Source organism: Penicillium pulvis (genome assembly GCF_028828015.1).
Source record: "Penicillium pulvis strain IBT 33274 chromosome Unknown contig_23_segment0_segment0, whole genome shotgun sequence".
In the NCBI taxonomy this organism is placed as follows: domain Eukaryota; kingdom Fungi; phylum Ascomycota; class Eurotiomycetes; order Eurotiales; family Aspergillaceae; genus Penicillium; species Penicillium pulvis.
The window spans coordinates 4,427,513-4,449,278 of record NW_026643075.1 but is presented as its reverse complement, the minus strand read 5'-3'; the positions used below and the strand labels follow the sequence as shown (position 1 = coordinate 4,449,278).

Below are 21,766 nucleotides of genomic sequence, written 5' to 3'. Positions count from 1 at the left end.
CCTTTCTTGACTCCTGATTTGTCGCGGCAAGGACGGCTGGCGCCCGTCCTTTGCACCCCACACAGTGCCTGGACGCGAAGACCCCAGGGCCGGGACCTGCGTAGGAGTATGGAGCTGGCGTTCGAGGGTCGTGGTGCAGGCAAAGCAAACCTGTCGGAACAATGTTGCTACTGGGACTACAGCACCCCTCTCCCAGGGGAGTTATGGTTCCCTATAAACACCTTCTTGCTCGCTCTCACATTCTCTTTCCCAGGTTCTGACATTCTCTTCAGACATTTGCGTTCTTGGGTCGCTGTTTGTGACTGTGCTGCGTTCTTTGCCAGGCAGGAAGCATTTGACGGTGCCTCTCAACTCCCCCTCCTCGTTGGAATCTGTCATTCTTTTCGAGAAGCCCGTCCTTGGTCCGCTCCATGGCTGCTGACTGGCAACAAGAGTGCCTCGTGCCTCAGAACCAGCCGTCCATTGATACTGTGGGGGCTCATTCTGATCGGGCTTTGCAGAACACCTCTGGCAACGTGCAGTCATACTCCGATGTTTTGACCCACGATGTCGCTGGCCGGGACGATCATCTTCAACAGATGGCTTACAAGTATCCCCATCCTCCTGTGCATCACCAAGTCGCCGCCCCCAATCTCCACCACCACCACCAGCAAGTAGCTGCTCGGCTTCATGCTCGGAAGCTTCGCCGGCTTCACTCAGTGGGACCCAACGTAGCTCCTCGACGGGGACGAAGCTACCTTAAATCCCAGAAGTACTTGGAGTATCGGGCCCGTCCTAGACGGGACACTGGCAAGGATGGAGAGCCAGTGTGGTCTGATGAGTTGGAAGATGCTTTCCAGCAGGGTGAGCAATCAAGTCATGCCTACTGATATCAAATAAGCTAACAGTCAAGTACAGCTCTCGAAGCAAACCCTCCTATGGGTCGACGCAAGTGGTCTGAACGGGGAAAGTCATACGGCCGAAATGAGTTGATCGCCGAGTACATTTTCAAGTTGACTGGCAAGCGACGAACTCGCAAGCAGGTTTCGAGTCACCTTCAAGTGCTTGACTCTTTTCTGAAAGGCGACCCCGACTGTGAGTTCTAGTACACGGATAGGCATAATTCAAAGTGTCCGTCATTAACATAGGTTTTAGGGGAGCGACTTGTCCGCGAACAGTCTGCAGAGCGATCAAGTGGACATTCTCAAGCCTCAACGCCTAAGTGGAGAGCTTCGATTGATCATGGAGCGCCGAGTCACTACGGAGCCCCGGCACAGTACCACGATCCTATGCGCTCGATGCAACCATATGCAGGAGACCTACCACCACCTCACTACACTCTGGGCTCGAATATGCAAGAGTCAGGGACTAAAAGTATTCATGGCTTTAGCTTTGACATGTGGGTTAGCACGCCTCAACAGCCTAACCGAATCGAAAAGGCTCTGCATGCATATACCCGCTTGCAAGGCGACCTGCATCACCCTGCACCTCCGATGCCTTTGGAAAATGTGAATGGTTGGCGATCCTCGTTCCCTGAGCTAGCATCTATTGTGGATGATGGCTCCCTCGACTGTGATATCATCATGCTTGAAGTCAACCTGCAGCTCATGTCTGACTTTCCTCCTCCCGGATCTCGTCTTGGTATTCAATTAGACCTTGACTTTGCCCACCCTACAGCCGGTGATGTGTTCATGGTTGGCCAGATGGAAGACTGGACTTGTAGTACACGTCTATACGAAGCAGGGCGAGAGAAATGGGAGACCTTCAACCCTCTTCCGAAACCCCAATCGACTAAGGTCAAGCCTCTCTTCGAATCGCAATGGTGGGCGAAGCTCTTCACTGAGTTAACCCAGGATAAGCGCATTGCGGAAGACTCCGCTCAGCCAGAATCTATCCATTCTACTGATGAGCGTACACGGCGCTACCTACGCTCTCTGTCTGCAGTACAGGAGATCCGCGCTGTACCATCCACTTCCAGACGTCTCTCCAACCAATTCCAGGGCCATGGGCAACAAGATGAGAGCGAGCGAATGGCCATCTTGGTCTGGAAATTCCGCCAAACACGACCCGGCGAGGTCGGCACAACTACCTGGCGCCGGCTTATTCCGCCTCCGGATCGCACTCAAACCAATAGCCCTCGGCCAGCTACTAGTGTTGGTGTTGATCTTCCCCCCCTCTCTCTGGATTCCATCCTTCTCAACAAACCCCCCCAGAGCGTCTACCAGACGTCGCAGCCCCATGACCTGATCCACCAGAGTCAATCTCACTCACAATGGCCTATGTACCCATCCTCCCACGACAACGTGGCTAATATGTTTAATTCCTCCGGTCAAATTGACTTTATGAGCTCTATCTCGAAAGCTGAAGATGGCCTCGGTGACAAGACGGCCGTCACCTCCGTGCTGGACTCCTTCGCCACCAGCCTTGCCCCAGAGACATCCCAACCAACCAGCCTTAGTATCACCAGCGGGGGGCCAGTGATGATGAACATGCACGACCTCCCGCTCTCTCACCCATCTCTTGGCTACAACATTGGCCATGACACTGGCCATTACATGCCACCTCAACAGCACGGTGTTGGTCTTCACGACAACAACAACCATAATGTGCTTAATGGCTTCTTCACCTCGGGCTCTCAATCCTTAGAAGATCTGGGCCACGCCCAAGCTTCTTGGGGAGCCCATTCTGCCTCTATCCCGGGAGATGTGAGTGCCGGTGGATATCACCACATCCCATACCCGGAGCACCAAGGCCCCGTCTCGCGTGAGTCGCAGCAACCACATCATTTCGATGGCATACCTGAAGACTTGATGGACAAGCTCGTTGGCCGCATGTCCAATGGTCCTAGTATGCACGGGGCAGGCCCCGAACATGCACATGCTTCCTACGCCGATGATGGGACTGTGGATGCAGTTTAATGACCCCAATCATCGAAAAACAAAAATTCTATTGGTAATGATAATCTTCTTCTGGAGCGGTTCCATGTACTCTTATACCTTTTGCTACTTTTTTCCTTTTGCCCTTTTTCATGATACGTGGAGGCCCGGAGTTAACTAGGGAAAGGGAGTCAGAGACCGGGCCTTAGAGTCCCGTGTCCGATTCGATTCTATTCCATATTTAATCTAACTTTTCTTTCTGTATATTGGATAAAGTGCTTTGTTTAACCGCCTTTAGCCGGCGGGATTAGGTGGGGCCCCAGACTCTATACGAGATTGTCCCGCATTTAGCCTGACGCCGGATTAACAGGTTTCGCGTCACAATTTCTCTTATAGGTGTCCGTTTGTCCGGTCCTTTTCTAAATCGTATCTCTTCCATTTCCTGTGAGTAGCCCCGGTAGCATTGACGTGTCACTCGATCCATAAGCACCGCACCAGGAACTAAATCTTCCGCCAGCTATCCCCCTCCAATTCTCTCACAATGACTGTCCCCACCGTTAAGCTGAACAGCGGCTTTGAAATGCCCCTCGTGGGCTTCGGTCTGTGGAAGGTGAACAATGACACCTGCGCAGACCAGGTTTACAACGCCATTAAGGCCGGTTACCGTCTGTTCGATGGCGCCTGTGGTAAGCACTCTATCCTCTTACCCTTTGACCCCAAAACCTAATTCAATCCCCTAAAGACTACGGCAACGAGGTCGAGTGCGGTCAGGGTATCACCCGCGCCATCAAGGACGGTCTCGTCAAGCGTGAGGACCTTTTCATCGTCTCCAAGCTCTGGAACAGCTTCCACGACGGCGAGCAAGTCGAGCCTATCTGCCGCAAGCAGCTCGCCGACTGGAACGTCGACTACTTTGACCTGTACATCGTGCACTTCCCCATCGCCCTGAAATACCTCGACCCCTCAGTCCGCTACCCTCCCAGCTGGACCACTGCCGACGGCAAGGTCGAGCTCGGCAAAGCCTCCATCCAGGAGACCTGGACCGCCATGGAGTCCCTGACCGATAAGAAGCTTGCCCGCAGCATCGGTGTTAGCAACTTCAGCGCCCAGCTGCTTATGGATCTGCTCCGCTATGCCCGTGTTCGTCCTGCTACCTTGCAGATCGAGCACCACCCCTACCTTACCCAGACCCGCTTGGTGGACTACGCACAGAAGCAGGGTCTTGCTGTTACTGCTTACTCTTCTTTCGGTCCCCTCAGCTTCTTGGAGTTAGACTTGAAGGATGCCCACGGTACCACTCCTCTGTTTGAGCATGATGTTATTAAGGGTATTGCCGAGAAGCACGGACGTACCCCTGCGCAGGTTCTGCTGCGCTGGGCTACTCAGCGCAAGATTGCTGTTATCCCCAAGAGCAACAGCCCAACTCGTTTGGCTCAGAACTTGCAGGTCAATGACTTTGACTTGGAGGCTGGTGAGATTGAGTCTATCTCTGCTTTGGACAAGGGTCTGCGCTTCAACGACCCTGTTGCTGTGAGTATCTCTCTTGTTACTTTTGAGTGGAACCTTTTTGCTAATTTACTCGGTAGTACGGCCTTGACATCCCTATCTTCTAAGGGATTGCACTCTTTCATGCAAATAATTGAGTCTTGCTGGATGGGTTCCATCTGGCTTTCGTGATGTTATATGATAAACAGAATAATGAAACGGATTTCACGAGTAATCTTAACTGTTCAACCCGATTGAATGGCCCCCAGTGTACAATTGTTTGTTCTGAACATGATGTCAAACCATGCATAGATGATTAGTCCGAGGACTTAGACATCCCAGAACCTAATTTCTCAATCTTCCGCGCAAGGTCCCGCGCTTTGAAAATCCCCTTCTCCCGCCAAATAGCATCCATCCGATTAACGATCCACATGCGATCTGACATCGGTGTGACAGGCGATTGAGCAATGACGTAAAGGAACCAGGCAGGAAAATGACTACCTCCAGGAGTTCGATTGTTGATAAGATTAGCCATATTGTCCATAGGAAATGGAACAGTCTCTAAACCGATTGGCGGGAGTTGTCCAAGTACCTGGGGCATGCTAGCCAGAATATCGTCCCGCATCCGCAGCATCACCTCATGCGAGTATTGTAGTTGTTGTGTGAAACGGGGAGAGACCACTTCCGAGGCATTGTCTGCGAAAGCCCGTACTAGCCTCTCATGCAGTACCTGATGGAGTAAATTGCGATATGCTCGACCGCCGTTCCAGACTTTGACGCGTTCGAGCTCACGGTAGATGTCATAGCGTTGGTTGTAGACCTGCGAATGATCTGCAGCTGGGTCATAGATGGTGATATAGTGACCCTGTAATAGTAATGAATCCAGGAGTCGTTGGAATTGGTCGTCAATGGATAGCGCTTGGTCCATCAGTTCGACTAAAGGAAGCGATTGAGAAGTGGCCAGAAGATTAAGGCATTCAATTTCAATTCCACTCATCTGCCATGCAAGGTCATATGAATCGATGTATCCTGAGTGGGTCAATAATTCTCGCAGGACCACCATATGAGGTGGCATTGGTAGCCGTTCATGTAGACAAGCAAGTAGCATATCGCCCATAACCTGAGAAAACATTCGTACGCCCAAAGGAGTGGTAATCTGGTCCACATCACGTATAGCAAGGATGCTAGCCGCTCCTTGTGCATGGTGGGCCCATGTATCCAGTTTGTTGTCGCTGTTGTGGGCAATTTGATCATACAGACATAGCACCGAGACTGCCACGAGGACGCTGTCCTTGCGTACTTCCTTGGGTGACTGCAGAGAGTGATTGATGAGCTGGACTGCATTGGCGTACTGGACTTGGGAATGACGAAGCCACTCTGGGACATGGTTGATATTACTCATTGCAGCGAGTCCTACCGCCGAAATAGCTGAACCCATGGCCTCGGAGCGATCTTCTTTGAGAAAAAGGTCTGGGATGTAATCATAGTATCCTCGTGATGAGCCATCGGTGCGAGGTGTGATGACAGTTGATATGAAGTAGTTCACTCCGAGGTTATCCATGGAATCGTGCAATGAGTACCGGGGTGATGGCATGAAGCACTCAGACGACGAAAAGAAATCATTAAGAGACGACAAATCCGACGAGCTCTCTGTTACCGAACATGAGCTCGGGATCAAGAAGTCCAGTATCTCATGCATTGAACCCGACGCTTCGAGAGGATGATCTCCTACTGTGTCATTTAACGGCTCGGGTCTATCCAGATTCGAATCTTGTTGGTTCCGTGAATCCTCAGCTTTCTTCCATTTTGATCTGGACCTCCCAATAACGTGCGTAGTTTCATTCCGAAACCGCACGGCCTGGGGATCTGGATATCCAGAGCATGTTTCGCCTCTTCGGGCACATTGACCGCATCCAGGCTTGGCTTTGTCACACTATATTGATCATTCAGTTACTGCCACCAATAATAGAATGCAAGTCTGTGCCATTTTACATACTTGACGCCTGCGTGTACGACAGGGCGCACAGCTACTGGATGGCCTTCCGCAGTAGGTCATGATACCAACGCCCTGTCAGAAGGGACACGAGTACCAGGAAATGGGTTGAAGTGAACAGTCACGGTGAAAGTAAAGAAGGACAGCCTCAGGTGAGACTCGGCTTTAAGTTCCAGAATCCGTTGATGGTGGGGCTTTGGCCCCCACGTATGATGTTAAGCTTCTGGCTAAGTAATCCGATCCGGTAAGCACTGCGAAGTGGGCATAATCTAGTTCTACGTATTGGAATCATTGAGTTCCTACTTTTGAGTTGAATGCGTATCCCCATTGCGCAGAATATCTCAGTTTTTGTGCATCAAATAGCCACTCATTGCCTAGAGAGTTTGTTCCATTTGCACAGGCTAAGTACCCTTAGAAGAAACTCTCCCGTGCATCCATACCGGGTGCTATTGAGACCTGGAGTATTAGAGAATTATATGAAAGAACAAGAGTGAGCTGAGGCTACATCAGTGAAATCTGGAATTCAAAGTAGGGTCATACTGCTGATAGAGTCGATCGACGATGACTTGCCATATTTGGCAACTGGAGCCGCAAAGCTGTAGCCGGGTAGGCACTTGAGTACTTACCTGTCAGGATTCTGGGAGTAGAGCATACCTTTCAAGATAAGTCTGTATCTTTCAGCTTTGAGGGGGAAATGGATCAAAAAGTCGTAAAGAGAAAAGCTAAGATTCCCATAGTAGGACTCAAAACAGTAATGGATGCCGAAAATCCCCGTACAGCTTGTTTAACACAATGATCGAAATGTAGCTGTTTCAGCAAGCGCCTGCTCCGACCTATTGACTAATGTCGAGTGGAACGTGCCTCAGAGTGATACCCTGAGCAGCCGACCGTCACACCCCCCAAAACTAATAACAAAACCATTTCCTGTATACCTCCTCCCCCTTGGACTTTGCATTACGTCCTGAAGATTATCAAGCGCCTTAGGCAAGTTTAGTTGATTCGGCCATTCTCTAGCACACAATTTACCATACACCCATCTTGCAGGACAAAGATCCAGACAGAAGAATCTTCATTCTGCCATCAAATGTCTGGAAGGCTTCGTCGTTTCGTATAAACTCAATAATGATGGGATGGGCGAGTCCTAGTAAACATTGAAATGCGACACTACGGGTGCCATGCATATTAACGAGCAAATGCAGAACGGTAAATACTACACAATGGCAAGCACCTATCGAGGAGACTGTGACTCGCCAGCACCCACTAGCATAGTGTAATATAGCCCTACGAAGCTACAGGAGACCTGGACGAAGTCGGGGAATGAAACATCAAGGGGTGAGATCCTTCACCGATAACCTTGGAATTCCATCGATCGAGGGGCTCCGATTATTTTTGTCTAGCCCCTTTTAATGGACATATGCTAACTTAGCGCCCGAATGCATGATATAATAATCGGCAATAGAATGATGAGCTGAGATCTCGATCTGAGGTATGAATCTTAGCATCCTCCAATCGCTGTTTACATATGGTGGCTAGTCTACACTATTGATATCTAGCGTCAATAGAGCAGTGGGGAACCTGCAGATATTGTATTTGATATGGAGCGGAGCATCTAGGGGTGGAAGGCGGTTCATGCAGTATGCTCCTAGTGGACCCACCGGATCGACATCTGTACCACGAACCTGGCACCTGAGATCGAGGCACCTGGGGACAAGTCTTGTGTATAAATATTCTCAAGGTTCCCTCATTCCATCGTGAGGTATCAACCATCGATATTCGCTCTACACAAGCAACTTTGAAAATGAAGGCATCTATTCTGCTTCTTGCTGTCTCCGCTGGCGCTGCCCTGGCCCAGCCTACCTCCTTCGATAAGCGCGACGGCGTGTGCCCAAACGCTGATTACAGTGTTGCTCTATGCTGTACTACCGGCATTTTATCGTTCGGACAGGTGGACTGCAAAACCCGTAAGGAATCCCGAAACGAGCGCTACATGCTTAGCGCTTAGTCCCCAGCATAATCATCACTGAACCCTTTCTGACCTTCAACAGCTCCGAGTACAAAGGACATTTCTGATTTCAAGAGCAGCTGCAGCGCCAGCGCCGACGGCAGCGAGGCTCAGTGCTGTGATAAAAGTGATCCCTTCCACCTTGATGAGTGTATCGACGCCTAAATAGCCCTTTGATTCATGGCCATGTTATATTACTGCACTACCTAGTAATACGAGGAATTGATAACAATACAATCAAAAAGATAAAAATACTGTCGGAGATGTGAAGCGGTAAGCCAAGCGAACTGTTTTCCAGCAATCTTGGAAGTACATAGAAAGGGTTTGGCCGTAGTATAGCTGATTTCGAAAACTACTATATCCTCTCACAGTTCTTATACTAAAATCGCAAGAAACCATCAGGTTTCAGATGACAGAGCCTAGGTAATTTCCTCACCATATCGCGTATTATAGTTCTACCATACTGCTCTTACTTTCAACTTACTGAACTAGTTGCGAGATAAAACCTAAATGCAAAGTGATCTACTATAAGTTTTTAAAATAGTCAAACCAGATGAGCTGGTTATATTGGACATTTCGTTAGGGGCAGTCCAAGTATACTACGCCAAGAGCGGCAAGTCAATCATCTCCGCACTCCCGACATTTTCTCTCCAACACCCAAAATGACGTCCCCAGCAGCCCTAGGGCGCCTAGCCTCGACAAGCGTACACATTCAGATGGTCCCTAGTCCCCGGAGAATAGGCGAGACCCGACAGATCCTAGCCGCGCTCCAAAAATTCGGCGAAGTGACCACATTCCGCAATCTCAAGGTGAGAACCTCGCCGCGCCGCGAAACAGCACGCGCGCAAAACCAGCGAAATCTGATTCTAACATATACTTACAGTATGATCTATCCAATAAATCAACAAATAAACACCGTCCCATCGTCGCGATCTTCGAGTCCACCGACGCCGCGCAGCGCGCAATTGCCTCCTCGCCTTTGACAGTAACCCTCGACACATCTTCATCTTCACAACCCTCAGAATCCAAGTTATCGACAAAACAATACAAGAACCACGATCCTATATTCGATAACGTAGCCGCCGGAACAATAAAATGCACAATCGAACCATCGCGCCACAACCATGAAAATGCCATTCGACGCAATCAATACTTCTCAGCCTTTTACCCGGACAAAGAAGATCCCATCTACAAAGACATGAACAGCCCGCAAACGGGTGTTCCGCTTAAGGCGTTAGGGGATGTGCTGCAGAGTCGGAAGGATAGACTTCCGTATACGCCAGCGCGGATTTCGGGGACTAGACGGGCGCTTGGGGCGGAGAGTATAATGGGTATCTGGAGAGAGGCGAGGGACTCTCATGAGGAACCGCCTCAGTCTGATCAGGAGGGGGTTCATAGGGTTTGAGGGGTCTAGGGTTGAGATCTGCATTGCCCTTTCTAAAGTCCCCCTTGAAGAAGAAAAGAAGACCCTTTGGTCTTGATAGATTACCCGTCTCTCTCCTGCTGCGTCTTTTCTCCAGCCTGACTACTTTGGGATGGTCATGCAAATGAAACGGCTGTCTGTGTCTAACATCGGAGGATTGCCGACGAGACGGAGATTAGTCCCTCCCTGTACATATCGTTGAGGACAAAGCATGTATATAACTCATATAGATATTTCAAGACAATTGTCTTTCCAAAGTAAGACTCGTGTATTGTGTACATATATTGGGATATCTTGATTCCACCAACTACTCTACAAAGGATCACACGGGCATGAAACCTATTTTTGTTTGTTATTAGGCTTCTTTACTCGAGCTGACCATGAGACACAAAACCACCAATATCATTCCAATGGGTAATTTCAGACCCGCACGTAAGCTTCAGAATAAGGTTAGCATTCGCAGAGCAAACTTGAAGGGAGGAAAACATACTCGCATCGATCTGAGTAACCTGCGGCAACGCCAACCGCACCTTATTGCGATAGACAGCAGGCCCGTTCAACTGCAAAGGATTGCCCTCGAAGTAGACGGTCTCCAACTTCTCCTTATCCTTCAGCTCACGCTCGACCTCCTCGAAGCTGGCAAGCGTGTTATTAGATCCCCAGAGCTCTTCGAGGTTCTTCAGCGTAGAGAGGTGCTCCAGGTTGGTGACCTGGTTATTGGAGAAGTCCAAGATACGCAGGGTCGTGTTTGACTCAAGGCCGGAGAGGTCGGTGATGGCGTTGTGAGAAAGATAGATCTCTTCGAGGTTGGGGAGAGCGGAGAGGCCAGTGATGCTTGTGAGGCGGTTGGATTGGATGGAGATAATGCGAAGGTTGGAGAGACTGTCGAGGTTCTTCATCTCGGTGATCTTGTTCTTTCCTAACCAGAGTTCTTCCAGCGCAGAAAGAGTTTCGAGGTTTTCAATTTCCTGTGCTAAGTTAATCCTTCGCTCCCATCTCTTCAAGACTGGGAGAATACTCACTCTAATCCGATTTGCGCCCAGCTCCAAATTCCGCAGGACGGTCAATCCTTCTAACCCTTCAATCTTTGAAATCTTATTCTGCACGAAGAACAGCTCGGTAAGCTTCACAAGATGTGAAATATTCTTAATATGCTTTAGCTTGTTGAAGCTGAAATCCAAGCTTGTCAAGTTATGGAATTCATCCAGACCCTTGAGATGGGAGATAAGGTTGTCATAGAGATCAAGCTCGGTAAGGGTAGCGGCGACATTAGACGGGAAGTCGACGCGCGATATTTGGTTCTGGCGTAGGCATAATCTCTAGTGATCACTCCATTAGCCAGCTGCTTGAAGCTCAACGTATTTGCCATGACAGTCCGCACGAAGCATTATGTGCAGTGACGCTTTGTCCGTATATAGAACCTGGGTATGAAAGGTAGAAGGGAGAATGCAGTTACCTGGAGTTTGTTGAACCGTTCCAAGTGCAGCGCAGCAATCGAAGATATGCGACAATGGACGAGATCGATATCCTAGCAGAGAAACAGGTTAGCACCTCGTTCAAGGGAAGTCTTGGCTCGGATTAAATCGTACCTCGACATTCACGTCCTCACCCTCCAGTAAATCTGCATTTCATTAGCTCACTAGGCCCACGCGCAAGTTTGAGCCTGATTCCGTACCTTCATCAGCATCAATCTCGTCCACTGGTGGAGCCTCAGGGTCGGAGTAATCGGAATCCTCCAACGCCTCGGGATTTGTGATGACAGCTTTCGGGGGCTCCATTCGTAACTTTCCGTCCCAACCTTCTTTGTTCTTCATGATGGGAGTGGGTGAGAGGAAAGTGTTGATGGCACGAAGTGGCGGGCGGTGGAAGCGGGATTGCGGGGAGCTTTTTTTCTTGATGACTCGTGAGGGGGAGGTCGTTGGCGACTGGATAAAATACGCCACTGAGCTAGGAACGTGACATCAAAGCTAGGAAGGTGGATTTGCCTGGAATTGCATTAATTTAAAGTCGCAAAATCTCACCTGAGCATGGTCTGAGGTTGATTTGGTCGGATTTGAGTCGCTTACTACACCAACCTAATGCGGCGCGAATGATACTGCTCAAGCGACATCATGAGATCGTCCTGATAAGCAGCCAAAGTTCTATTTGACAATTTATCATGCACAAGCCTACAAAGGGAATAATACTTTCACAATGCGCCAAGCTATATTTGTTCTCTGAAATATGTCGAAGACTATATACTAGAATGCCGCAGCCAATCAGATAGTCATACATTGCATGCGGGGAATCAATCCAGCAACGAAACTCAAGTTTGGCACGCTGTAGCGCGGTCAAGGCACGCATTAACAGCCTGGATGTGCCTTCATGGTACCATGAAAATCTAGAAGGAATCTGACTCAACATTTATCCGTGGTGATGGCTGGACCCGGTCGACAGAGTAGCAAGGCGCAAAAAGACGGAAGCAGATAACGCATAGGGGGATACAGCGGCAACATTGGGAACCAACAGACGCCTGCAGGATGCATCGGAGAATGCGGACTAAGGATAGAGTAGAGACAAGGCGAGATCGTGAAGATCAGGGCATGACAGGGAATAATCGACAGGGCTAGGAAAAAAAGCTCGCTCGGAGCAAGGTCAGATAAGGTCACAATGCCGAAGGGAAAGCAAGGCAAAGAAAGAAAATAAATGCCGGGGGTTATGAAAATGGGCTATTCAGAACAATAGAAACGACAAATGCATCAGATGAGCCATGGCCCGAAAGGGAACCAGTTCCCATCTAGGTCCATGGTCGCGTCGAGAAGCGAAGCGGCAATGTAATGGGACAGGGAACTAAGGGTAAATGCGAAGAAATAGGAAAATGCTGGGAAGTAAAAGCTTTTCTCGCAACAAAAAAAAAACGAAAACAAACATAGGGAACGACGCGCTCAAAGGGGAATCTCGGGCGTTAGAAATATCTCCGGACAAGACATTCACAGAGTGATGTCCAGGACCATGCTGACATCTTGGACTTGAGCCCCAGCAAGATCCTCGAGAACGGGGATAAGGTCAAGCAGTTCATTGTCGTGGGCGTCAGAGAACCAGCTGCTGATGGGTATCGCGTGTTGAGGATGGAAGATATACGAGGTAGGAGAGTTGTCAATGATGATCGTTTCACGTAGGTCACGGCCAACTTGAGAAAGGTCCTATGATGTGGTGTTAGTTTTGCGTTTGTACATGTTGATCGAGGGGTAAACACCAACCTTCACGTAGTTGCCTTGATGATTGTAGCAACTCTCTCGGAATAATCGATGGTGCACCACATCGTGGATATCAAGCTGGTCGAGCAATGGATCACCATACTACGAATCGAGTCAGTGTTTATCCCGAGTCACGAATAAGATCGTCAACTCACCTTGGAAACGGATGCCGTGAAAACTACTACCTCGTACAACTCACCAACCCGTTTCATGAACTGATCCACGCCGGGCCGCTTAATGACATAGATGTTGTGATACTGTCCCTCGATTTCGACAGGAATAGTGAAATCGGCACGTTCAAGGACCTGAATCATAAACAATGAGCGAATGTCAAACAGGATTTGGATGATGGTCTTACCTTAAAACTACTGTGAACTAATGTTTCATCAAGATCTAGGACAAGACATTTTCGACCCTGAAGGTTTGGCACAACCGGTGGGAGCAGCCACTGCTGATCCTCTCTTTCCGGCGCCGAAGGTACATCAGGAAGCACTGGTGGAGGCGGAGGGGGAGGCAATACGACAGTAGTCTGAGGAGCTTGGTGAACAACGTCCTCTTGGTGCGAGTGATCTTCGATGTCGCCATTCACGGGTTGCTTAGACGTGGATTCAGCGACTGGAGGTTCTTCTGTCGTCGCGGCCTCCTCGGATGGGGGAGCATCGGGCTTCGATTCGGAAACAACACCATTGGCGATGCCGGCCTTCGTGGATTCATGTTCTTCCGCGATTTCGGAGACCTCAGGCTGACTGACCCCAGTGGAAGTTCCCTCACCCGGCGCGTCGGCTGTGGGCTGGGCGACAGGCTTGTCTTCTTTCTTGGGTTGATCGCTGACGGTCAAATTGGCTTTCTCGTTGTCATAGTAGGCCGGATCTCTCGACTCGGCGGTACTTGAGTCTCCAGTGCGAGCTTCCGCCTTGTCGGGGGTGGGTAGTCGGTTGGAAGTAGGCGCTTGTTTTGTCGACTTCTTCGCAGGGACCGCGTCATCGTCACCATCGACACCAGGTGAGGAACAGCAGCTCAGGAATGCCAAAAACTTGCTCTTCTTCTGGGGTCGTGAAGGACCATTCATTTCCGGGGTGGTTGGGGTGGCCGACTCTGGTGATTTTTCCACATTTGCCACTTCCTGCGCCCGTCGTGACCGTCTGCTACTTGCCCGGCTACGATCCCTGTGCACCTTGAGGATGCTGACCTTGGAGCTTCGGCGAGCAGGGGCCTCCTGCGCCGACTCCTCGGTCTTTTCCGTGGACTGCTTATCCGTCTTCGAAGACCGGCGCGACGGAATTGGGATCAACAGGCTACGTTTCTTAGGCGCGTCGGCCCCTTCGACCTCTGGCGGATTGGAGGTAGAGGCGACCGAGGAGGAGACTTGCTGAGTGGACGCGCCTGGGGTAGACTGCTGGATATTAGCAGCATCGGAGGCCTTCTGATCATGGGTCGAATCCGGGCCTGTGAAGCAAGACAACATGAGCGACCGAGTGGTTTTCAAATGGCAGTCGCTTTCAACCGATCTATGTAGGGACTCACCAGGGGCCTCTGGATTCTCCGAGGGATTCATGGGCGCCGTGCCCGCAGATTCGGGAGCTTGAGGAGAGGGATCTTGCCCCGTGCTCGCTCCACGCATCGGGGGTTTGGCTTTGGGAGCGAGGGTCACCGAGACCCAAGAAGGACAAAAAGGAGAAGATGAGTTTTATCAGGAAGAGAGGGCGGAGAGCTCCTCCAACAGTGCAGAGAGCGCGGCAACTGGGAAAGATGTCAACACGCCTCCTGGATCAGCAAGCGCCCAGGGCCCTTTGCTTTGGGGGGAAGGAAGCTCAGGTTCGCACGTACCGCCTTTGGCCCCCAAGTCGAGCCAACCACGTTCAGGGACTGCGCCAAGGCTTACGGATCCCCAGCCCACAGAATAGCAGAATAATACTTGATAAATATGTCTTTGAAATGGCACTGTGCTTTAGAATGTATCTTGAGAGCAAGGGACCGTGAAGTGAGAGTCGAGAAAGAGGAGTCGATGTCACGTGAGAGGACTCGGTTTTCCAGTTTCCCTTCCATTCACTACTTTACCACTACTTAAGCCCTCGGCGGCTACGCTCAATTCCCGGCTTAGTTGAGTTTAGTGTGAGGGTGGATCCCCCTCATTTCTGGTTGCCCACTTGACGGTCACAACTCCAGTCCCAGTATTGGATCAATAACTAGTGCAGGGCCTGGACCAAAGAAATGCAGAAACTCGTGGTGATCCATTAGGGCGATCAGATCCAAGCGATCCAGTAGCCACAAGCCCCCTTTTTTTTGTTTCCTTGTCTCGCTTGTGAATAAAATTCCACTAGGGGAAAAGGAGCTACGGGTTGTGAGGTATCATTGGTGGGAATTTAGCCTGTAAGAAGCAATCCCCGTGTGATAACTGAATTGAATATGTGCTCCGGAGAGCACGATGTGATATGGAATACGGAGTGCATATCAAGGAAATAATCATGCAAGAATAAAAATAGATTTGCTCGCATCGATACTTCCTTATACTTAATGTCTACTTAGTGCGACGTAGTAATTTCCCATGATTCCGGTAACCCCGAAGTACTCCCGGCAGGAGCTTTCCCCATGCGCTCATCTCCACAAGGTTTGTTCTACTGCATATAATCCAACCCGTGAAGAGGCGCTAGAGAAGATTTCACCACGTTCCAAGGTTCTGAGCTTATGGAGTAGGTAAAAAAGACCTTATAGGCTTTTGGGTGAAAGAATTTAATTCGGGATCTTTCGTTGTGGTTTTCCTGGTATCCTGGGGTGTTTAGAGAGTTGTAGAGAATTGTAGGGATTAAAACTCCTGTCACAACCATCCTTTGTGATCCATCTCATTGCAGCCTTGGAAAATTGTCATCAATTTGCTACAACCTTAGTGTAAACTCCTTGTGAAGGTGAAATTGTTCTCGCATCAACAAACACTATTCATTCCCCTTTTGTCCCAATTCCTTATCACCACGTGACTCTTTGTTGAATCAAACATTCAACTCTCATGCACTTCACATGTGTTTACTACCCATCCAGTATTTTAGCAACTGGACAAGTCTAGAATTCTCAACGTCATCTATCAGGCCATTTGATTTATTCCTTTGATCACAGGGGCGTCCCAGCCCCACAGCTTGCGGTCTAAAGCTGTTCCTGTTCTAGCTATCCGGAGATGTCGAATGACGACTTAGATGACCAGAACCTCGTGGTCATCCCCGTGGATCCCATTTTGAGTGATGGAGACTCTGGTACTGTGCCTGTAACGGGTGCTCCAGGCAATCGCTTTGTTTATAGGCCAATTGATGACTCGGGATGGAGAGGTCGCCTTGCTGAAATGTGGGTCGAAGAGACCGGGGCTCGAGAAGGAGGTAAGTCAAATGCTCATTGCACTATTCACTTGTGATCTTTTTGATCTTGGACTTGCATTGAAACCCCATAACCCGTGGTCACCCGACGGCTTCTGGCAATTTATTATCACCAGCCCTTTCATCTCCCGCTTTGTCCTGTATCAATACTTGTACAGTCTATGACTGATCTTCTTCAGGTGTTACGTACATCCTTGACCAGTTGCCCGAAGGCTATGCAGTCTATGATCGGGCTCGGTTGAAGAATCCTAGTGGTGTGAGTTTTGAATTCTCATTCTTGAATAGCCCCTCTTCTAACGTCTTGTCTTAGCGAGATAGATTCCTGTTTGGATACCCGAGTGGCTCCTATTTCCAGTCTTGTCCAGAATTCTTTCCACATTTTTACTGGCTGATGAGTGGAAGACAAAAACCTTGTGAATGTAAGCATTGTAAAAGGCCTTTAAAAGAAGATCAGCCTGCGAAAGGAGACCAGCCTACAAAGGGAGATCAGCTTGCAAAGGGAGGTCAACGTCGAAGGCGTAAGTCAAATACCATTGCATACTCCTTCTTATTTCTGACATTCTTCAGGTCGCACAAAGGCTGAAATGGAAGCTGCCAGGGCCTTGGAAGGGGCAAGCAGGGCAGCGGGGACTACAAATGGAAGCGCCAGGTCAAGTGTCAAACGTACACTGGTCAAGGTGGACAGCCAGGTAGACAGCTTAGCAGACATGCCCCAAGATAATGAGGGCCCTGATTACTGGAAGATACATGTTGCGAAGCTGAAGAAGAGCGGCACTATTGACGAAGAGATCAACCATCCGCTCAATATGGACTGGGCGCTGACCCACGAATGGCTGGCCGATCACTTCGTCCGACTACAGCTCCAGCCAGCTTTTATTCCTCGACGAGGGGAGGCCGTTCTCTGGACCCGTGAGCTCGAAGGCCCGCTTGTGTGGAACGGTCAAGCCAAGCGCTACATGATTCACAAAGACAGCACCTGGATCGCCCCAGAATGGCGTGCCGGTATCATCACTCAAACCCCAGAAGAACCAACAAGTTTCCTGGACATCGTCCAATCAACCGATAAAACAAATCCATCTATCTCGTACTCGGGATTCCGAGTCGAGACGGTTCCAGACCCTCTCAACGATGATGACAAGGCCTACTCGTCGCAGTACAGCTATGTCCCTCTGAAATGCATCAAGCCATTCAGTGCTTATGAGAAATTTCTGCATGGGACCCCTCGCGAAAATCTTCATCCTTCCATCGAATATGCTATGACAACCATGGCCTCATGGAGTCTCCTCTCACACACCCGCTTCAAGGGAGCCTGGCCCAACGCCAAGGTCTACAGCCAAGGCATTTTCATTGGGCCAGAACTACTCGCTGTCAAAGACACCGTGCGCCTGAAACCCTTCGGCCTGAAACAGGAACAAATGGAGGATAAGGGCAGTGTTTTACACAGCGAGCATGACCCCGTGGACGTGATGGTCATTGAAAAGATATGGCTCGAGCTTGAAGAATGCCACGAAGACCCCAAAGACCCTCTTCTCGCAACCCGGTGCGTCCCTTACATCTCAGGGAAAGTGTACACGCGCGATGCCAATCGTCTCACCCACGATATCTCCTTCGACAAAGACCCTCTCCAGAAATTGACTATTGACGAAACTACCAATGCATTCTGCCAGGTTGGAATGAGCACCTATGGCGACTGGTATCGCGTCGCTGGTGGACGTACATGCGTCGTCTCTCCGCCAATGATCATAGGCCGGTGCTACGAGCCTGAAGCTACAATCCTGCACTTCGGAAGTAAAAGGCTTGACTACGATCTCCACGGAACTCTAAATGGACGTCGGTATTCCGGCGAAGTGGATACCCGGATGCCAGAGGGTTATGAATGGTTTTGGGGTGATAATCGTGTTGAGACCCTGGGCCTAGCCACGGTCAATGGTGTTGACGTCGGCATTGGAGCGGAACAGCGCGAGAGACCCGACCGATGGCAAACTATCTTGCGGATGCTCCATTTGCCTTATTCAGATGCGGATATCAGAAAGGCTGAGCTGCCACGGAAAGTCGGGCGACCTCCAAAGAACAGGTTTGGGGAAGTGGGGAAGACGAGTAAACTTGTTAGCACTGGATTGGGTGTACGCTCTGGCTCTAGTTCCAGTGATGCGGTGGGAGTTGATATGATGGATGAGGACGAGGATCCATCCGAGAAGGATCTCTCAGAGGGAGAACTGACTGCTCCAGTCTTGTACCGCGGTGGCACGGAAGAAACGGAGGGCGGCGACTATGATCCTCGCAATGCTTGAGATTGATTTCAGGGCAAGGGACAGTATTGATACGCGGGGATATGATCTCAGACTATGGCGAGGCGAGCCAGTCTTGCTGCACTTCGTCTGGGTAGGACTCGACAATAGGGTCTTAAGGAAACGAATAACGACCTTAATGTACGATATTAATCCAATGGAAGGGACCAAGGTCCCAGGGAGCTGTGTCGAAATATGTGGCAGATACCTCTGGAGTGTTAAAATGCACATCTTGCAACCGGTAGCCGCACGTGCACTGATTATACTCCCTCTTCGGACGTGTACTTGCAAAAATTCTCCTTTAGTGGTCTAGAAGTTTCCGACCTTTTTCAAAAATTTCTGGATTTCTCGATTATTCGATTTGCTGGGCATCGATAACCCGTTGGCAACCAGATGTCATTGCAGCAAAGATTAATGAGATGTCATTTCTACAGAGATCTTTTGAGGTTGGGCCTTCCGGTCTAGGTTTTGAAAATACAATACCGTATGGTCAAGCAAATGTTCGGGGCTCTAAATGATACGAAAGTTTTCAGTTATGATACAAATCCCAGGACCCATTCCAGCCTTTTGGGGCGCGCTTCGAGCCCCACATCCAAAGATTCTGTGACCAGTAGCCGGTGCAGAGCATATCCTGTACTAGCTAAGTCAAGTGGTATGTCTGCTTACCAAAGCGCCAAAGATTCTGTGTCCAAAGTATGGTGCAGTGCATATCCTGGACTACCAAGTTAATTAACTTAACTGTTATGCTTACCAAAGCGGCAGTGTGTGACTAACTATCAATCCAGAAGACATTAGATTGGCCCACGTCACGTTAACCTGGGATGAAAGTGTGACTGGGAGAGGGCTTCTATGCGCGTGCGATCAGGTCGGCTTGCGTCGATTTTATTGGAGAGTTGGGTCTCGCAGCGTACCCAAATTGTGATGTACTCAGCCCGACAGCTCTTGGTCTGTTATTCTATTATCCCCTTAAGTGAATTGCAGTGGGCCGGACGCCAATCAGAATGCCCCCAAATACTTAACGTTTCCGATCCTTTTCGATCCCACCCCGCTTCGATCCTACTGGGGGTTTTGTCATCAAATTTTTTTTGTGGGGGGTCTGAGGGTGAATCGATCATCTTTCCCAGGAACCTGGGCCGTAACCAGCAGATATAAAACCTTTCTCCCGCGTGCTGTAAAAATTTTATACAGATTTCAATCTGAAATTATCAGAGCTTTGTCTGTAGCCTAAGATGGACTGGTCGTCACACATCTCATCAGACTGGAGTAGTGTTCCATTCGACAATATCGTTACTCATTCAACAGCGCCCGAACCTCGTCCATCAATATCTCCGCTCATAAACCTATCTTCTTTTTCTACCTATCTTTCAGAAGAGCCGTCCTCACACAACCTCGTCGTTCAACCCTCTTACAATTTGCTCAATGCCAATCCTTACGATGTTCGCCACGCTTGTAATGATCCTATTGAGCGCGATGATCTTAATCGGAACAACTCTATACCCTCCCGCTCTGCTCTCCCATGCTCGACATGCAACGGTGGTCGTCAGCCATGGCCTACCGGAACCACAAGTGGCCTTCTAAACACTCACGGTCGTCCGGAGAGGATTGAGTAAGCCATTTCATCTCCAGACCAAAGTCGTTATATGCTAATGAGATTCCCAGTACTTTGATATGCAAATGGGAGAATTGCCGAAAGCCCCCATTCCAAACCAAGGGAGCTTTGATGCGGCACATCGACACGCAGCATATAGCTCCACGTTCGTTTAAGTGTCCACTCCAGTCGTGCAACAGGTTCTTTAGCCGCAAAGATAATATGGAGGAACATTTACGCAGGGTTCACGGGGTTCGAGTTTGAATGTCTCTAGTATGAGATGATTTTTAGTTTTGTGAATCAAGACATTTCTGGATAATCTGGTTTCTGTTGAACATGGGACGTGGAGAGTATGATACAAATGGCGTGCCAAGCCCAGTTACAGTAGTGGACTAAATTTAATCGGGTAAACGGCCATCGAACCTGATAACGTGCTTCGGAGACGGCTGGAGATCGTTATACGGAGTATAGTGATTTCACTCACTTCACCGGCCTCGAAGGCGCTCATAAACAGACTAAACACAATGCGCATATTTAATTATTTCACCAAAGTCATGAGGTCACAATATGCCTTCCGTTCGCGCAGGCCAGGGCCTGCTTTATTAGCGAGTATAATATGATATATGAGATTTTGCTTAGCAGAAAAGGGTGGCAATCACGGGTGTCGACAGTGGATACCTTATGTAAACGCGAGGGGGTCACGTCGCCACTGACATAAGCAGAGGTCGCCAGAAAAAATTATTCTATTTCCTAATTAGGCCTAGTTACTGGCGACCTCTGCTTATGTCAGTGGCGACGCCACATGTAGACTCTGTAAACGCCACGGGTGTCGACAGTGAATGCCTTATGTAATCTCCACGGGTGTCGACAGTGGATACCTCCATCTATAGAAGATATGTAGCATGATCAGGCGCCCCATTAAGGAAAACGTCAACCGCTCAACACTGGAATCTCGGTTGCAGCTGTGCATATGCAAGCATGTGCCAATAAAAGGAAAATCTGAGATTGTAAAATACGAATCCCAACAATCGATGTTCGAATATTTCAAAAATTACCGTTGTTATTGTCCCATTTCAATTACCTACTGTATGTAATTTACAAGGAGGAATCGTGACCCTATACAGTACATAGTGAATAAAACAGCATGTATGGCAATATACCCCCATAACTTTATACACTGAAACTCTGCAAATTTGATAATCCTCTCAGATTAGGCTGAGGGATGGAAGATCTAAGAAAATCTTCATTCAACGCGACGCGAAAATGTACTAATAGTACTTCCTCGGCTGCTTCATCTCAAATGCAATTTCTCGTGGGATTTTCTCCCGGCTAAATAACTCGGTACTGCCATCTCTTAGCTATTACCCTTCTAATGATTATGGAAAATTTGATTAAGATATCGTCAAATTTCGAAACTCAATCCCTCGCCAAATTCTAATAATAGTCCTCTGGAAAGAGGAATTTGTCCATGCGCCAGAGCTGCAAAATACATGTAAAAAGATAACCTCGCTCAAACCAGCAAAGGTACGATTCCATC

At 49.2% G+C, this 21,766-nt stretch overlaps 8 protein-coding genes across 8 annotated transcripts; 5 read left to right on the top strand and 3 right to left on the bottom strand.

Annotated features, from left to right (window-relative positions):
- Positions 1 to 410: 410 nt before the first annotated feature.
- abaA (transcription factor AbaA) lies at positions 411 to 2,897 on the top strand (the record flags this gene model as incomplete). Its single annotated transcript, XM_057065506.1, has 3 exons — positions 411 to 843; positions 898 to 1,074; positions 1,135 to 2,897. 3 exons carry the CDS (start codon positions 411 to 413, stop codon positions 2,895 to 2,897), a joined length of 2,373 nt encoding a protein of 790 aa, XP_056923249.1.
- A 499-nt stretch (positions 2,898 to 3,396) lies between these two features.
- Positions 3,397 to 4,468, top strand: N7503_005958 (uncharacterized protein; the record flags this gene model as incomplete). The annotated part of the gene is made up of 3 exons (XM_057065505.1): positions 3,397 to 3,541; positions 3,598 to 4,385; positions 4,442 to 4,468. The coding sequence occupies 3 exons, from the start codon at positions 3,397 to 3,399 to the stop codon at positions 4,466 to 4,468; spliced, it is 960 nt and encodes a 319-aa protein (XP_056923248.1).
- A 188-nt stretch (positions 4,469 to 4,656) lies between these two features.
- N7503_005957 (uncharacterized protein) lies at positions 4,657 to 5,901 on the bottom strand (the record flags this gene model as incomplete). The annotated part of the gene is made up of 1 exon (XM_057065504.1): positions 4,657 to 5,901. The coding sequence occupies one exon, from the start codon at positions 5,899 to 5,901 to the stop codon at positions 4,657 to 4,659; it is 1,245 nt and encodes a 414-aa protein (XP_056923247.1).
- A 2,230-nt stretch (positions 5,902 to 8,131) lies between these two features.
- N7503_005956 (fungal hydrophobin domain-containing protein) lies at positions 8,132 to 8,500 on the top strand (the record flags this gene model as incomplete). Its single annotated transcript, XM_057065503.1, has 2 exons — positions 8,132 to 8,294; positions 8,379 to 8,500. 2 exons carry the CDS (start codon positions 8,132 to 8,134, stop codon positions 8,498 to 8,500), a joined length of 285 nt encoding a protein of 94 aa, XP_056923246.1.
- Positions 8,501 to 8,997: 497 nt separating this feature from the next.
- On the top strand, positions 8,998 to 9,740 carry N7503_005955 (uncharacterized protein; the record flags this gene model as incomplete). Its single annotated transcript, XM_057065502.1, has 2 exons — positions 8,998 to 9,144; positions 9,219 to 9,740. The coding sequence occupies 2 exons, from the start codon at positions 8,998 to 9,000 to the stop codon at positions 9,738 to 9,740; spliced, it is 669 nt and encodes a 222-aa protein (XP_056923245.1).
- Positions 9,741 to 10,123: 383 nt separating this feature from the next.
- On the bottom strand, positions 10,124 to 11,787 carry N7503_005954 (putative protein phosphatase PP1 regulatory subunit Sds22; the record flags this gene model as incomplete). Its single annotated transcript, XM_057065501.1, has 6 exons — positions 10,124 to 10,726; positions 10,781 to 11,077; positions 11,215 to 11,286; positions 11,348 to 11,379; positions 11,434 to 11,705; positions 11,780 to 11,787. The coding sequence occupies 6 exons, from the start codon at positions 11,785 to 11,787 to the stop codon at positions 10,124 to 10,126; spliced, it is 1,284 nt and encodes a 427-aa protein (XP_056923244.1).
- A 166-nt stretch (positions 11,788 to 11,953) lies between these two features.
- On the bottom strand, positions 11,954 to 14,775 carry psrA (putative general stress response phosphoprotein phosphatase Psr1/2). The gene is made up of 5 exons (XM_057065500.1): positions 14,519 to 14,775; positions 13,353 to 14,440; positions 13,150 to 13,299; positions 12,998 to 13,096; positions 11,954 to 12,940 (listed from the first exon to the last, which is right to left on the bottom strand). Exons 1-5 carry the CDS (start codon positions 14,613 to 14,615, stop codon positions 12,728 to 12,730), a joined length of 1,647 nt encoding a protein of 548 aa, XP_056923243.1. The 5' UTR covers positions 14,616 to 14,775; the 3' UTR covers positions 11,954 to 12,727.
- A 1,385-nt stretch (positions 14,776 to 16,160) lies between these two features.
- N7503_005952 (uncharacterized protein) lies at positions 16,161 to 18,644 on the top strand (the record flags this gene model as incomplete). The annotated part of the gene is made up of 4 exons (XM_057065499.1): positions 16,161 to 16,356; positions 16,533 to 16,609; positions 16,808 to 16,871; positions 16,921 to 18,644. The coding sequence occupies 4 exons, from the start codon at positions 16,161 to 16,163 to the stop codon at positions 18,642 to 18,644; spliced, it is 2,061 nt and encodes a 686-aa protein (XP_056923242.1).
- Between the last annotated feature and the right edge of the window lie 3,122 nt (positions 18,645 to 21,766).